This window comes from Schistocerca nitens, chromosome 1 (genome assembly GCF_023898315.1).
Source record: "Schistocerca nitens isolate TAMUIC-IGC-003100 chromosome 1, iqSchNite1.1, whole genome shotgun sequence".
NCBI lineage: Eukaryota > Metazoa > Arthropoda > Insecta > Orthoptera > Acrididae > Schistocerca > Schistocerca nitens.
Genome location: NC_064614.1, coordinates 113,841,897 through 113,857,876, shown reverse-complemented (window position 1 = coordinate 113,857,876; position 15,980 = coordinate 113,841,897). Strand labels below are relative to the sequence as shown.

The following is a 15,980-nucleotide window of genomic DNA, read 5'->3' as shown; positions in this document are numbered from 1 at the left end:
GCCATTAGTGTGTGCCTTTCAGAGGCACAGGTGGAGCAAAAAAAAAAAAGAGGCCATTACCCTCGCTATTGACATTCTTTTGTAGATAGCATCGTAAATATGACACCCTCAAACTTGAAAACATGATTACACTGTAGAGTTCTTAATTTATGATATTTACTGAAATGAAATGATGAGAAACATTTCATGTCTATTGTCTTGCTAGTTGAAAGATTGTTTACTGCATTATGAAATGCCATATGGCTAGTGAATGACGTTTCACGCCTTGCTTTGCCTATTTTGTTTAATATCTAGTTCCTAGCTGCACTGCAGCGTTGGTTAAAATAAAATTTTATAGATGTACTAATATAAATATTTTATGCCTACAGATCCAGTAAAAAATAACTTTATGATGGATGTACTCCAAAAAAATGAGGGAGCACAAAAAGACATTTACACTTCACAGGAATTGCATACATAATTTTTGTCAGTGACTTGGTAACTTGTCTGCTAGAGCAAGTTACAGTGATGCGTCACTCTAGTGTTAAGATGTGACATAGGTATTAAACATAGCCATTTTTACTGTAATATTTTTTCTGCTTGAGCTTTCTCATGTTTAGATATAAGTTATTGCATTTGCTGTGGCTGTTTGCCAGGCATAGTGCTACTAAATTACACTTTGTATTACTCTGTTAAGCTAGTTTTACTACTCATTTATTTCTCTTGTTGCTGCACATTGGCTCATATTAGTTGTAATGTTGCATTGCTTGGTAATTTAGATTTACTGTAGCTTGGTTTGGCAATTTGCATTTTTCTGTCATTGCTGTTTGTGATAATTGCTTTGTGTTGCTGCATTGCCTCGTCCCTTAGTTTAGCATCTGAGCTCAGTAGATTTAAGTTAGCTTAAGAGGGGGTAGACTATATAAGAGAACGAGTTGTGACGAATTGGAAGAAATGCATTGAAAAGCTATAAGAAAATGGTTTGGCCAAAAAAGTATTTTGAAAGAGGATATGAACCAAAAAAGTAGGGTTTAGGGACAACAGGTTTATGTAGGATTTTCTTGGAAATAAATGATGAGGTAAGATAATGGAAAATAAATAATGAGGTAAGAAATGTGTGAACATATAAATACAGAAAGCATGCTTGGATAGAACTTTTTTGGTGGAAACAAATGTTGAAATAAGAGGAAAGATATATGGAATGAAGTTTAGGGGTGGACTGCAGTACCAAATGTCACACTGAAAACAAACCCTGTCCTGTATTTTTGTGCTATTACACTATGTGAATTTGTGTTTTCCTGTCTTAATGTGTTTAGCTAATAAGAGTTATGTTGTAGAATTTTTCTGATCATATGTTATTTTCTTTGTAAAGATGTTTAGACATTATTTATTCTGTTCTGTTTTAATGCTCATGTGTGAAGTTGATGTTTCGAAAGTTATTCTGATCTTTTATGTATGAACTTATGTCATAATTCCTGTAACACTGATGTATATGTTATTTCGATTCTTTTGTAAAGACTGTACTACAAATGTTATCTGTATTGTTATGTTCTTTAATGATGTATTTTGTATCTTTGTAATTGTATTCTTATGTTATAAAATTGTAATTGACACCAGTTCATCAAATTAAGTAACTTGTAAGTTCCATTTCACTGCACACATTTCTGTTGGTCATAGTATATGGACAATATGTGAGAAGTAGGGACTGTTACTGTTTGCACGTGTGTTAAATATTCAGCAAGGGACTGGATAACAGCATTGCTCGTTCTAAGGACAATTCCAAAAACTTTGTGAGTGCACAAGTGGTGGTTATGGACTTCCTATATTGTCTGCAAGACTCTTCGATGGTGATTGTGCACCTGCACAGTCGCAGCAGATGGCTGCTGGCCATCTCTACAAGGACTACAGTGGGTCTACACCTTTGCTGACTCACCAGTACCATTATTTCTACAAGGACTGCAATGGGTCTGCACCTCTGGTGGCCCACCAATACCATAATCTCTACCAGGACTACAGTGGGTCTGCACCTCTGGTGGCCCACCAATACCGTAATCTCTGCCAGGACTACAGTGGGTCTACTCTGTGATGACCTACCTACCAATATTCTTCAAAACTTCGACTAACTCTGCGGTGGGTTTGCTCTGTTGTGACCCATTACCTGTCTGCATGTCAAGAGTCAGCACTGTCTTTTCGTTGGAAGGACAACACTACTTCTTCAAGACTGCATGGAAATCCACTACTTCCGTGTGCATTTTCTTCTACTGCTCAGACTTTGAGAAAAACACTGCTATTTTACTGTGATGAACGATCAGGACTGTCCTTATGGACTGTGAGAAAATTTTAGCTTTTGACCAACATCGTATCAATAAGTGTGTGCATTTGATATCTTTGTTATTGTGATTGTGAAAAATTTTATCAAATCATTATTGGCCACTGCTCAAAACAATTTGTAATTTTTTTATGGGGAGCATGGGGGCTATGTAAGTAGGCTGTTTATGTTTTCTTATTGGCAACGTTACGTAGCGCTCTGTATGAAAATCACTGGCTGTGCTGTGTGCAGTCTGTGGCTAGTTTGCATTGTTTTCTGCCATTGTAGTTTTGGGCAGCTGGATGTGAACAGCGCGTAGCGTTGCGCAGTTGGAGGTGAGCCGCCAGCAGTGGTGGATGTGGGGAGAGAGATGGCGGAGTTTTGAAATTTGTAAGACTAGTTGTCATGAACTGCTATATATATTATGGCTTTTGAACACTAGTAAGGTAAATACATTGTTTGTTCTCTATCAAAATCTTTCATTTGCTAACTATGCATATCAGTAGTTAGTGCCTTCGGTAGTTTGAATCTTTTATTTAGCTGTCAGTAGTGGCGCTCGCTGTATTGCTGTAGCTTGAGTAACGAAGATTTTTGTGAGGTAAGTGATCTGTGAAAGGTATAGGTTAATGTTAGTCAGGGCCATTCTTTTGTAGGGATTACTGAAAGTCAGATTGCGTTGCGCTAAAACAATATTGTGTGTCAGTTTAAAGGACAGTCATGTATAATTTTTCTAAGGGGACGTTTCAAAATCAAAAAATTTGTCTATTGAGTAGAAGAAGTTGTCATTGATAAATTCTTTTATTTTTTTTTTAATATTTTTTGGCTCTCTGTCAGACTTTTAATGCTATTTGGCAAATGGCCAAAGATTTTTGTGGCAGTATGATTCACCCCTTTCTGTGCCAAAGTCAAATTTAACCCAGAATAGTAAAAATCATCGTTTCTTCTAGTGATGTACCTATGCACTTCGCTATTATTTTTTCGTTGGGATGGGTTATTAATAGCGATGACAATTCTGTAACTTACACAGTAAGAGAGATAGTAGATTACTCCAGCCAACAACAAAAGAAAATTTTCTGACGCTGATGAAATCCACAGAGAGGACCTCGTTTATCCTGTTTCAAAAATCCGACTTTTTTTTTTTGCATACTTCTCAGTGCTGGAATTATCTCGCTTGCAACTATGTCAGAGCTTTCAGACTGGAAAAACATGTCCGATCTTCTAGACCAACAAGAAAAATTCTCAAACTTCTATACCAGTCAGACGAGAATCACACACGCGCTTATGCCTAGGTGAAGTGCTTGATGAAGAAAATCAGAGAGTCATTCAGGCTGAGAATTAAAACTGGTATGAGGTATTAATCCATTTCTTTGCGTAACACAGTTCCGAGCGAAACATAGTGGTCGGAAAACTCATTAGTCGAATGAGCCAACTGTCAACAATACAACGACTGAATATCCGTTGAGAGCCAATATTTTAAACTTAAATTTTATAGGTAGGTACATCTTTATTAACTTAATTAGGACACTCCTAAGCTGGCCTATGCTAAAAACAGTTCTCAGTGTGACTGAGGACCTTTCACTGAGGTCAGCCCCTTCCAACTCTTCCATTAACACTCGTCTTGTACACTTATTTCGCCTGTCTCCTTTGGATCATATCCTCTAACGTGTCCAAACCATCTTAACATACATTTCTCAGCACTCTTCACTGTATCTTCTTTCACTCCGCAACGCTTCCTAAAATTAATTTAATAAACTTTACTTAAAGTTTGAAATTTTATTAAACTATAGCTGCGTTGCTTAAGCTTTTATGTTGTACTTAGAACGGTATTATTTATTGATAAAATTAAATTGTAAGGTATCTGTGAATTAAATCACGACAATAACTGACAAACACTAATGTAATCAATGGCCTTACACGTCCTTGAAAAGTCTAAGTCAATTTTGAATGTATCTGTTTTTAATTTTAGGCACGATTTTGAGTTTTCATCAATAAGATGACTTCTCAATTCACTCTTCACAAGGTTGACGCTTCAGAATGATTTTTCGCATGAAAATGTAGACTCGAATAAGGAAATAATGTAAAATGCTGTTTTTAACTGATTTGTAAGTCAGAAATACTATTCCAGGTGTTAAATATCAACATATATTTCCTTCTCTAGGTCTTTAAAAGCAGACCACTTGCGCTGCGAACCAACAAGTAAGTTCGTATTTGTTTTCTCCGATAATTGTGTATGAGCACAAATACGTTCAAATTTCGACATCCAAAATTCGTTTTTTTTTTTAATCCAACAATCTTCCAAAGTGAGTCAAACTCTACAACAAAAAGAGATTATTTGCTTTCGAATGTTCTAACACTGAAAAAAGTGTTCCTTTTCCCCCTGTAATTTACCGATTAAGCTGATTTAGGTGAGATATAAGTCTAACATGGAAATTAAATTTTTGAATTCACAGGTCTCTCTGGATACTGAAAACCCTTCTAAAGCAGAATAAGGAATTGAAACGTTTCAAAACGCTTCTTCTTGATAACCAATGTAAGTTGTTATGCAACAGAAGACCTGCGTACAGCAGTTTGCCGACCGCTGGCGTTGAGTAATAACAGATATTCTCTTTAAAGAAAGTTACAGGAATTTCTTGAAAATATTAGAACACATCACACCGTTTGGTGTTATGTTGAAACTAGTCAACATATCAATAAAGTAACGCAAAATTTATTCGTCACTCTGTAATCAACAAGTATTCAAAGATTAATTTTAAAAGAATTTTTAGGGAGCAACGTACTAGTCCGTACTCCTGACGTGATTCGCACAGAACAAATGTCAATAGTCCTTCGTTTTGTACAGACAGTGTGTGGTGAGTATTTGTCATTACGTTTGGTATATTTCTGGGCACACTCTAAGAAAAAAAGGCTCACTGCGAAGGAGTTATCTGAATTGGACGGAAATCAGTAGATGTGATGTACTTGTACAGAGAAACAAATGATTACAATTTCAGAAAAAATTGGGTGATGTATTCAAGAGAAAGAGCTTCAGAAATTGAGTAAGTCAGTAACGCGTTGATCTACCTCTGGCCCTTACGCAAGCAGTTATCTATCCTCCGGCTTGCCTCTGTTTAACAGAGATGGTTGATGTCCCCCTGACGGATGTCGTGCCAAATTATGTCCAATTAGCGCATCAGATCCTCAAAATCCCGAGCTGCTTAAAGGACCTTGCCCATAGTGCTCCAGACGTTCTCAGTTGGGGAGGGATCCGGCGACATTAGTGGGCCGAGGTATGATCAGGCAAAGCACGAAGACAAGCAGTAGAAACTCTCACTCAGCGGTATGTCGATGGTAGTCTACACTCCGTTTTGTTACCCTTCGTGACAAGCCCTCCTGGGCTTAAACTTCAGCAAGGTTATACCCGTCTGCACATGGTGAGAGTTTGTACTTCTTTTTTTTTTCGTGCTTTCCAAACCTTCCCTTGGGCAGCCAGGTCGTCGGATCTCTCCCCAGTTGAGAAAGTTTGCAGCATCATGGGCGGAGCCCGCCAACCAGCTCGGGATTTTGATGATCTAATGCGCCAATTGGACAGAATTTGGCACGACACTCGTCAGGAGGACATCCACCAACTCTGTGAAACAGAGCCACGCCGGACAGATAACTGTTTGCGTAAGGGCCAGAGGTGGAGCCACGCTTTACTGCTTGCTCAATTGCTGAAGCTCTTTCTCTTCAATAAATCATTTAATTTTTCTAAAATTTTAGTCATTTGTTTGACTGTACAAATGGTTCAAATGGCTCTGAGCACTATCGGACTTAACATCTGAGGTCCTCTAGAACTTAGAACTACTTAAACCTAACTAACCTAAGGACATCACACACATCTATGCCCAAGGCAGGATTCGAACCTGCGACCGAAGCGGTCACGCGGTTCCAGACTGAAGTGCCTAGAACCGCACGGCCACACCGGCCGGCTTGCCTGTACATGAAGGTTACATCTACTGATTTCCGTCCCATTCGGATAATACCTTCGTGTGCGTCATTTGCTTTTGTCCCAGAGTGTGTAATTTGTTAAAATGTGTAACAATAAACATGAATAAGGAGAGAAAACATATGTGGATACTAAAAAAAGATATCAAATCCTAGTTTTCTCTAACGTGAGGCTGTCTCTAATTGAAACTAATCTCTTACAGGTATGTCAGAGTTTTCAGACTGGAAAATATGTCCTCTTTTGTAGCCGAACACCAAATATCGTCAAACCATAACCCAGTAATTGTGCCTTTTGTTTGTGACTCAGATATATACAAAACGAATTTAAAGGTTTCTGCACCAGCAGGAGTAAAAGTGTCTTTTATTTTTGTTTCCTCGTCCTCTCTGCATGACTATACCGCTGCTAATCAACATGTTGCGTGGCACGAGAGTGGTTTTTCTTTAGAAACTGAGAGAGCTTATTTTTGGGACAGGTTTCGCCATGTGGCCGCTGTGGGTCTCTGTCATCGCTGTCCAGCTGCAGCTTGCATCATCACAAGCGACGTCCGACCCTCTGCTCATCCGATTCCGTAAGCTCATTTTATTATGATTAAAGTTGTTCGCCTCAAAAGTGATACAAGGAAGAAAATGGAAGCAAATATTATCTATCTAATGCGAATAGTAACCAATCTCAAGTGGCAAATAACGAAAAGGTGAATTAAACGATGCTTTTGGAACTTGTGTACTACCCCACTACAGGTGTGCCTCAAGGCTCTGTCTTGTCACGCCACCCCCCCCCCCCCTTTTTCCGTTCTGTACACTTAAGACATTCCCAAACCACCAATCCAACCTACCTCCCGCTGACGACACCGCTTACATAGCTAACCACCACAACAACCTTCAACTCTCCCATGCCTCCCTCCAAGCTGGCCGGAGTGGCCGAGCGGTTCTACGCGCTTCAGTCTGGAACCGCCCTACCGCTACGGTCGCAGGTTCGAATCCTGCCTCGGGCATGGATGTGTGTCCTTAGGTTAGTTAGGTTTAAGTAGTTCTAAGTTTTAGGGAACTGATGACCTCAGAAGTTAAGTCCCGTAGTGCTCAGAGCCATTTCAACCATTTTGAACCAGCTTCCCTCCAACGCCATTTCAATCTCATGGTCGAATGCTGTAACACGTGGAAATTTCATGTAAATACACAGAAAAGCCAAGCCACCACCATCTTTGGTTGCACCACGTGTCATTTCCGTCGTCCAGACCTCCACCTCTCCATCTACAACCATCTCATCTCTCCGATCGCCGCAGAAAAAGGTTAAGGACTAACCCTCGACAGAAAAGTAATATCACAATTAATAACCTAACTAACCTAAGGACATCACACATATCCATGCCCGAGGCAGGTTTCGAACCTGCGACTGCAGCAGCGGCGCGGTTCCGGACTGAAGCGCCTAGAACCGCTCGGCCACAGCGTCCAGCTCCGATTCACACCCTGACTCGCTACTGACTGCAGCAAAATTCCGTTTATGTATCACCCCGCGCATGACGTGACTTCATGTGTTTTGAATACCCGAGCGCATTGGCCGCCGTCGGTTGCTGCCGTTCGCTGTTACTATCGTCTCATTCTGGAAGACTGGTAAACATCGTCTTCAGCACAGGAATCCAAATATCACTCAATTTCACACCCTCCTCTTTCCTACTAAAGTTCCTCTGTCTGTGTAGCGTTTCAATGTATCCGCTTGTCGCTGCCAGTACTTGAGTCCTATCAGAGTGAATGTGATGGTCTCTTGCTTGCAAATCACGTTCCCCAATTGTTGATGAGCCAGTCTCCTCCATTGTACAATTACCCTTGTGCTCTTCTAATCGTATTTTCATCGTTCTTTTTGTAGTACCCACGTACACCACTCCACAGGTACACAGAATCCTAAAAATTCCTGCTCTTTCGGCGGTTTGCGAGGATCCTTGGGCAATTTTAGGTAATCCTGTATTTTCCAGGAGGGTTTGTCGATTGTCACGATGTTCCGTTTATTCAAGATTTCCCCTAATTGGTCAATACCATTCTTACTGAACGACAGAAAAAGTGTCGATTTTACAGGCGCTTATGCGTCGCTTTGATTTTTGCACGGTGGTCTTAATGCTCTTTTTACCTCAGCGGACGAATAAGCATTCTTGAGCAATGCACTGGTGAGATATTTTAATTCCGTCTCAAGCCGCACTGCTTCGCAGATTTTTCTCTATCCGCCATCGTCTTCGGGATGTCTCACGTTTGTTGTGGGTAGTGGTTCGAATTCTGGGTTTAGGCAACGATCACTGCGCCAGGGTCTTCGCTAAAGCGTATGATCTAAGCCCCCATATCCCTTCTTGAAAACTAGCCCATCAAGAAAATTTAATCTTCCACCTATCTCCTCCTCCATGGTAAACTGAATCTTTAGATTGTTCCCGTTGAGATGCTTGTGAAAACGACCTAGTTCTTCTCTGCCATGTTTCCAGAAAACTAACGTATCACTCACGTAGCGGAACTAAATATTCGGCTTCCTGTTGCCTTTCTCCAATGCCTGCTCCTCGAAGTTTTCCGTAAAGACATTCGCTATAACTGGTCTTATGAGGCACCCCATAGCCACGTCATCCATCTCTTCGTAGAATTCATCTTTATATTCGAAAGACGTGTCTGAGAGGGAATATTTAAGTAATTTTGCAACATCTCATTGAGCGAAACCATCAAAATAGCGATACCACTTCAAAACTAACTGATATGTTCTCCAGACGGACCACTACGCTGTTTAATTTACAGATAAATTGTGCCGAATTTTTGATATACGTCCTATCGGCCCACATATGACCGTAATAATGATTTCAAGAAGATGGCAATCGGATAGATCGGAAAACCAATGGCACTTATTAGAGGTCTCAGAGAAACGTGTTCTTTATGCACCTTTGGCTAGCCATAAAGTCTTGGTATTAGAGAAATTGAATTGAACAGACTTTTCTGAACGCTATGTTCGATAAAGCACTTTTTATCAACTGTGTGACTGTTCTAAGAAGTTCGTCGGTGGGGTCTTTACTCAGTTTTCTACATGTCTGTGAATCTAAGAAGTCGTTAATCTTACTATGATAGTCGATCAATTTCGAAACAACTGTCGCATTTCCATTGTCAGCGGGGAGAACGATAATGGTACCGTTTTCATTCAGGCTTTTTATGGCATTCCTCTCGCACAAAATTAAACTGAAACCGAATGCCATCTGGATCCCGGTGGTGGGCATTCAAAGTACGTGACGTCACGCCATTGCGCTGTAGCATGCGTAAACGGAATTTTTTGCAGTCAGTAGCGAGCCAGGATGTGAATCGGACACTCAAAGGAGCTTCAATCCCCCTCGAAAACATCCGTCGCAGATGGGGACGAAACGTTGGGTTTCAATGTGAAATCCATTCGACCACGGCGTAATAGTCTGTAACATTTTATTAATCGTGGCCTTTCCGGTCACGGAAGTTCACATTTTACAAGAAAAGTAATACGGAATGGACACCTTATTACCGTCCAACACAAAGCCCGAAATTGGCTAAAGCAACTAACAGGCTGAACATGGGGTCCACATCCTCCTACCATTAACATCACCTAAAAGTCACTCATCCACCCCTTCTCAACTTAATCCAGAGTTGCCTGGACCACCGCCTCCCCTACATCCTACAAGTCTCTTGAAATCCTGGAAAGACATGCATTCCGCCTCGCGTTCCGCGTCCCTGTACCTTCATCAACTCGTATCACACACCAGTTCATCCATTTCCCACACCTTCAGCTCATCCTAGAGCACCTTTGTATCCTAAACATTAATTGAAAAACGCCCTCCACGCTCAATTCCCCCCCCCCCCCCCCCACTAATCAGCTGTCCAGGTACCCTGCTGCGCCACTACATTCATATTCCACCTTCCATGCACCTTCATACCTTATCTATCCTTTCTCAACCGATTTCAACCAACTCCCACTCCCCGAAGATGAAATCCGTTGCAAAGCATACCCCCCTCCTTCGAACCCTAGTGAATGCTCCGCCTCACACTATCTTTTCGCTTTCCTTTCTCCCTCCTTCCACCATCTTAGTGACGTTTAGTCGCTACTTGCAGTTCCGCAAAGCCCCGTTATCATACTCATCACTCCACCTCTATCATGATCATGATTATTTGTATGCACTACCAGCATAGCTATTGAACATTACATCAGCATTAACATTACCAACAGTCTTTAGAGTCTACCTATAATATAAATTTAATAAAAAAAATTTTTCGTCAACGTATTTTTTAAAAACACACTTATTCTGTTGTTGTTGCGGTCATCAGTTCAGATACAGGTTTGATGCAGCTTTCCATGCTACTCTATCCTGTGCAAGCTTCTTCATCTCCCAGTACCTACTGCAACCTACATCCTTCTGAATCTGCTTAGTGTATATCTCTTGGTCTCCCTCTACGATTTTTATCCTCCACGCTGCTCTTCAGTACTAAATTGGTGATTCCTTGATGCCTCAGAACATGTCTTGCCAACTGATCCCTTCTTCTAGTCAAATTGTGCCACTAATTTCTCTTCTCCCAATTCTATTCAATACCTCCTCATTAGTTATTTGGTCTACCCATCTAATCTTTAGCATTCTTCTGTAGCACCACATTTCGAAAGCTTCTATTCTCTTCTTTTCTAAACTATTCATCACCCATGTCTCACTTCCATACAGGGCTATACTCCACACAAACACTTTCGGAATCAACTTCCTGACTTTTAAATCTACACTCGATGTTAACAAATTTCTCTTCTCCTTGCCATTGCCAGTCTACATTTTATATCCTCTCTACTTCGACCATCATCAGTTATTTTACTCCCCAAATAGCAAATCTCATCTACTACTTTAAGTGACTCATTTGCTAATCTAATTCCCTCAGCACCACCTGATTTAATTCGACTAAATTCCATTATCCTCGTTTTACTTTTGTTGATGTTCATCTTGTATCCTCCCTTCAAGACACTATCCATTCCGTTCAACTGCTCTTCCAGGTCCTTTGCTGTCTTTGACATAATTACAATGTCATCGGCGAACCTCAAAGTTTTTATTTATTCTCCATGGATTTTAATGCCTACTCCGAATTTTTCTTTTGTTTCCTTTACTGCTTGCTCAATATACAGATTGAATAACATCAGGGATAGGCTATAGCCCTATCTCCTTTCCCAACCACTGCTTCCCATTCATGCCCCTCAACTCTTATAACTGCCATCTGGTTTCTGCACAAATTGTAAATAGCTTTTCGCTCCCTGTATTTGGCCTCTGCCACCTTCAGAATTTGAAAAAGAATATTCCAGCCTCCCTTTATAAAAAGGGAGAAAGAGATATTGTAGATAATTTTAGACCTATTTCTGTGCCATCAGTGTTTGCAAAAGTTATTGAAAAGGCTGTGTATGTAAGGATAATTGATCGTTTTATATCATACGATTTGCTATCAAATGTACAGTGCGGCTTTAGAAGTCGTTTAACAACTGAAAATGCTATATTCTCTTTTCTCTGTGAGGTACTGGATTGGCTAAACAAAAAGTTTCGAATGCTTGGAGTATTTTTTGATTTAACGAAGGCATTTGATTGTGTTGATCACAAAATATTGCTCCAGAAGTTGGACCATTACGGAATTCGAGGAGTAGCTCACAATTGGTTCACCTCTTACTTTAGCAACAGGCAGCAAAAGGTCATTATTAACAATGTTAATAGCGGCTGTGATGTGGGATTGGAGCGGGGTAATGTCAAGGTGACACAGGGATCAGTGTTGGGTCCTCTCCTGTTCCTTATTTATATAAATGATATGCCCTCTAGTATTACGGGTAACCCTAAAATATTTCTGTTTGCTGATGACACTAGCTTGCTAGTAAAGGATGTTGTGTGCAACATTGACTCGGTTTCAAACAGTGCAGTACATGACCTCAGCTCATGGCTTGTAGAAAATAAACTAACGTAAAATCACAGTAAGTCTCAGTTTTTACAGTTTCTGACACACAATTCACAAAACCTGACGTTTTAATTTCACAGAACGAGCATATGATTAGTGAAACTGAACAGTTCAAATATCTAAGTGTTCAGATAGATAGTAAGCTGTCGTGGAAAGCCCACGTTCAGGATCTTGTTCAAAGACTTAATACTGCCATTTTTACTGTTCGAACGGTATCAGAAGTGAGTGATACTTGACACGAAAATTAGTATACTTTGCTTACTTTCATTCGCTTATGTTGAATGATATTATATTTTGGGGTAACTCTTCCCATTCTACAGGGATATTTTTGGCTCAGAAACTGGCGGTTCGGGCAATAAGTGGGGTAAGTTCACGAACCTATTGTCGACCCCTGTTATCGAGTCTGGGTATTTTGAGATTGGCCTCTCAATATGTATATTTCTTATTGTCGTTTCCTGTTACCAATATTAGTTTCTTCCCTAGAATAAGCAGCTTTCACTCGGTTAATACGCGGCGGAAATCAAACCTGCATTTAAATCGTACTTCCTTAACTCTAGTGCAAAAAGGTGTGCAGTTTACTGCTGCATCCATTTTCAATAAGCTGCCACTCGAATTCCAAAATCTTAGCAGTTACACACGCGCTTTCAAATCGAAACTGAAGAGTTTCCTCATGGGTCACTCTTTCTATTCTGTCGAGGAGTTCCTTGAAAAATTAAGCTGATTCTTATTGTAATGCTGATAGCGTTTACTTAAAATTATGGACTGACTTTTTTCAGGTTCATGAACAATTATTTTTATCTGTTATTACTTTTATGTACTGACACGTTCTATGACCTTGGAGAGTTGCTCCTCAATTTGGTCCTACGGAACTTGACGTGTAAATAAAATAAAAATAAAAATAAAATAAAAAATTGTCAAAAGCTTTCTATAAGTCTACAAATGCTAGAAACGTAGGTTTGCCTTTCCTTAATCTATCTCCCAAGATCAGTCGTAGAGTCAGTATTGCCTCACGTGCTCCAACATTTCTACGGAATCCAAATTGATCTTCCCAGAAGTCGGCTTCTACCAGTTTTTCCATTCGTCTGTAAGGAATTCTTGTTAGTATTTTGCAGCCGTGACTTATTAAACTGATAGTTCGGTAATTTTCACAACTATCAACACCTGCTTACTTTGGCATTGGAATTATTATATTCTTCTTGAAGTCTGAGGGTATTTCGCCTGTCTCATACATCTTACTCACCAGATGGCAGAGTTTGGTCAGGGCTGACTCTCCCAAGGCTATCAGTAATTCTAATGGAATGTTGTCTACTCCCGGAGCCTTTTTTCGACTTTCAGTGCTCTGTCAAACTCTTCACGCAGTATCGTATCTCCATCTAAATGCTCTTCCATTTCCATAATATAGTCCACAAGTACTCCGCCCTTGTATAGACCCTCTACATACTCCTTCCACTTTTCTGCTTTCCCTTCTTTGCTTAGAACTGGGTTTCCACCTGAGCTCTTGATATTCATACAAGTGGTTCTCTTTCCTCCAAACGTCTCTTTAGTTTTCCTGTCGGCAGTATCTATCTTACCCGTAGTGATATATGCCTCTACATCCTTACAATTGACCTCTAGCCTTCCCTGCTTAGCCATTTTGTACTTCCTGTCGATCTCATTTTTGAGACTTTGTATTCATTTTTGCCTGCTTCATTTATTGCATTTTTATATTTTCTCCTTTCATCAATTAAATTCAATATTTATTCTGTTACCCAAGGATTTCTACTAGCCCTCGTCTTTTTACCTACTCGATCCTCCGCAGCGTTTATTATTTCATCTCTCAAAGCTACCCATTCTTCATCTACTGTATTTCTTTCCCCTGTTCTTGTCAATCTTTCCCTAATAATCTCCCTGAAACTCTCTACAACCTCTGGTTCTTTCAGTTTATCCAGGTCCCATCTCCTTAATTTCCTACGTTTTGCAGTCTCTTCAGTTTTAATCTACAGTTCATAGCCAATAGATTGTGGTCAAAGTCCACATCTGCCCCTGGAAATGTCTTACAATTTAAAACCTGGTTCCTAAATCTCTGTCTTACCATTATATAATCTATCTGAAACATTCCAGTATCTCCAGCCCTCTTCCATGTATACAACATTCTTTCAAGATTCTTGAACCAAGTGTTAGCTATGATTAAAGTGTGCTCTGTGCAAAATTCTACTACGTGGCTTCTTCTTTCATTCCTTACCCCGATTCCATATTCACCTACTACGTTTCTTTCTCTTCCTTTTCCTACTATCGAATTCCAGCCACCCATGACTATTAAATTTTTGTCTCTCTTCGCTATCTGAATAATTTATTTTATCCCATTATACATCTCATCAATCTCTTTATCATCTGAGGAGCTAATGGCATATAAACTTGTGCTACTGTGGTAGGCGTGGGATTCATGTCTATCTTGGTGACTGAACCGTGATTTATTTTCCAAGAATATTCTTAAGAATTTATTTTATTTACTAGCGATTCATCAAGAACATTAACACATTCAGTCACGCTATGTAAGCACGGAAGTAGTTGCCAGGGAGCAACTGATGAAATCATAACCAAATTCCTTGTAACAAATGGGAATTTTATTCACTTTAATAGTGCCTAAAAGCATTTTTTTAAAGAAACAGATTTAAAATTATAATCAGAAAGAACCCCCTAAATATCAAAATTAAATCTATTCAGAGGCAGAAAGAAACAAGTTTTGTCTGTATGAGCTTTCGGGCAGAGAACCTTGCCATTCCCTTTCGACACGGCCATAGTTACGACCGCTCACAACAGCCTCTGAAAGACTACACTGGTTCAAATCTGCAACACACCAGATAACTTTAAACTAAGAGTTTTAACAATTTACACAAGGACGCAAACTACGCCCCCCCCCCCCGTAGGAGGGATGGAAATGGTACAAAACACTAACAATTAAAATATTAACCTTGCCACCGAAGGTGCAACTTGATTTTAACTTCTAAGAAAAGTCTTACGTTGAAATGGTGGCAACTTTATATACTAAAATGATCATTTAAATAAAAGCCCATGAAATGCAATCTTATATAAAATTCTACAAGGTTGGCCAAACAATAGTTAAGATGCTCTACAGTACACAGATACCGCCTCTCAAGATCATAGGCAATAATATCAAAGTTTCCAAAGATCAAACATATTTCAGGTATTAGGCCGTTACACTGCAAGCAATAAATTCGTTAACACACCAGATCCGACAAACATGACAGAGGCAGCTACTAACGTACGGTAGATTGATAGGGAGATTACTGAACAACCCGAACCGTAGGTTGCTCTAACCCGCCCCTACTCAACAAGGGAAAAATGGACCACCCAATTTATAAACAACCACCTTCCCGGGGCAAACGGAGAAGAATGGTGGGACGGCCCCAAACCAAAACGGCTGGTGATCTCACCAAGGAAACAAGTAGAATTTAACAAGAGTAAATCAAACAACATATCACCAAGGAATGTGTAATGGGACATATGCTGTTCATTTTGTACATTAGTGACTTGATAGACAATAATAATAGCAACTCCACACTTGTTACAGAGGATGTATTTGTTTGTAATGAAGTACTATCTGAAAATGCTGTATAAATATGCTAATTATCTTGCGTATTTTAAATGTACGCAAATATAAAATTGTGAACTTCATAAAACTCTGAGTAGTACTATGCTTACTTAATCAATGGTTCACAATTAGTATCGGTAAACTCATACAATACACTAGAATTCGATAGCAGGAAAAGGAAGAGGAGGAAAAAAA

General features: G+C 39.8%; 1 protein-coding gene across 1 annotated transcript in view; it reads left to right on the top strand.

Moving 5' to 3' along the window:
- The window catches only part of LOC126234649 (ionotropic receptor 25a-like), a 313,787-nt gene that overhangs the window by 94,634 nt on the left and 203,173 nt on the right, over positions 1-15,980 (top strand). The window contains exon 2 of the mRNA XM_049943384.1: positions 6,724-6,819. Coding sequence (XP_049799341.1) covers positions 6,732-6,819 — 88 coding nt within the window. The 5' untranslated portion in view covers positions 6,724-6,731. The remainder of the gene's footprint in view (positions 1-6,723; positions 6,820-15,980) is intronic.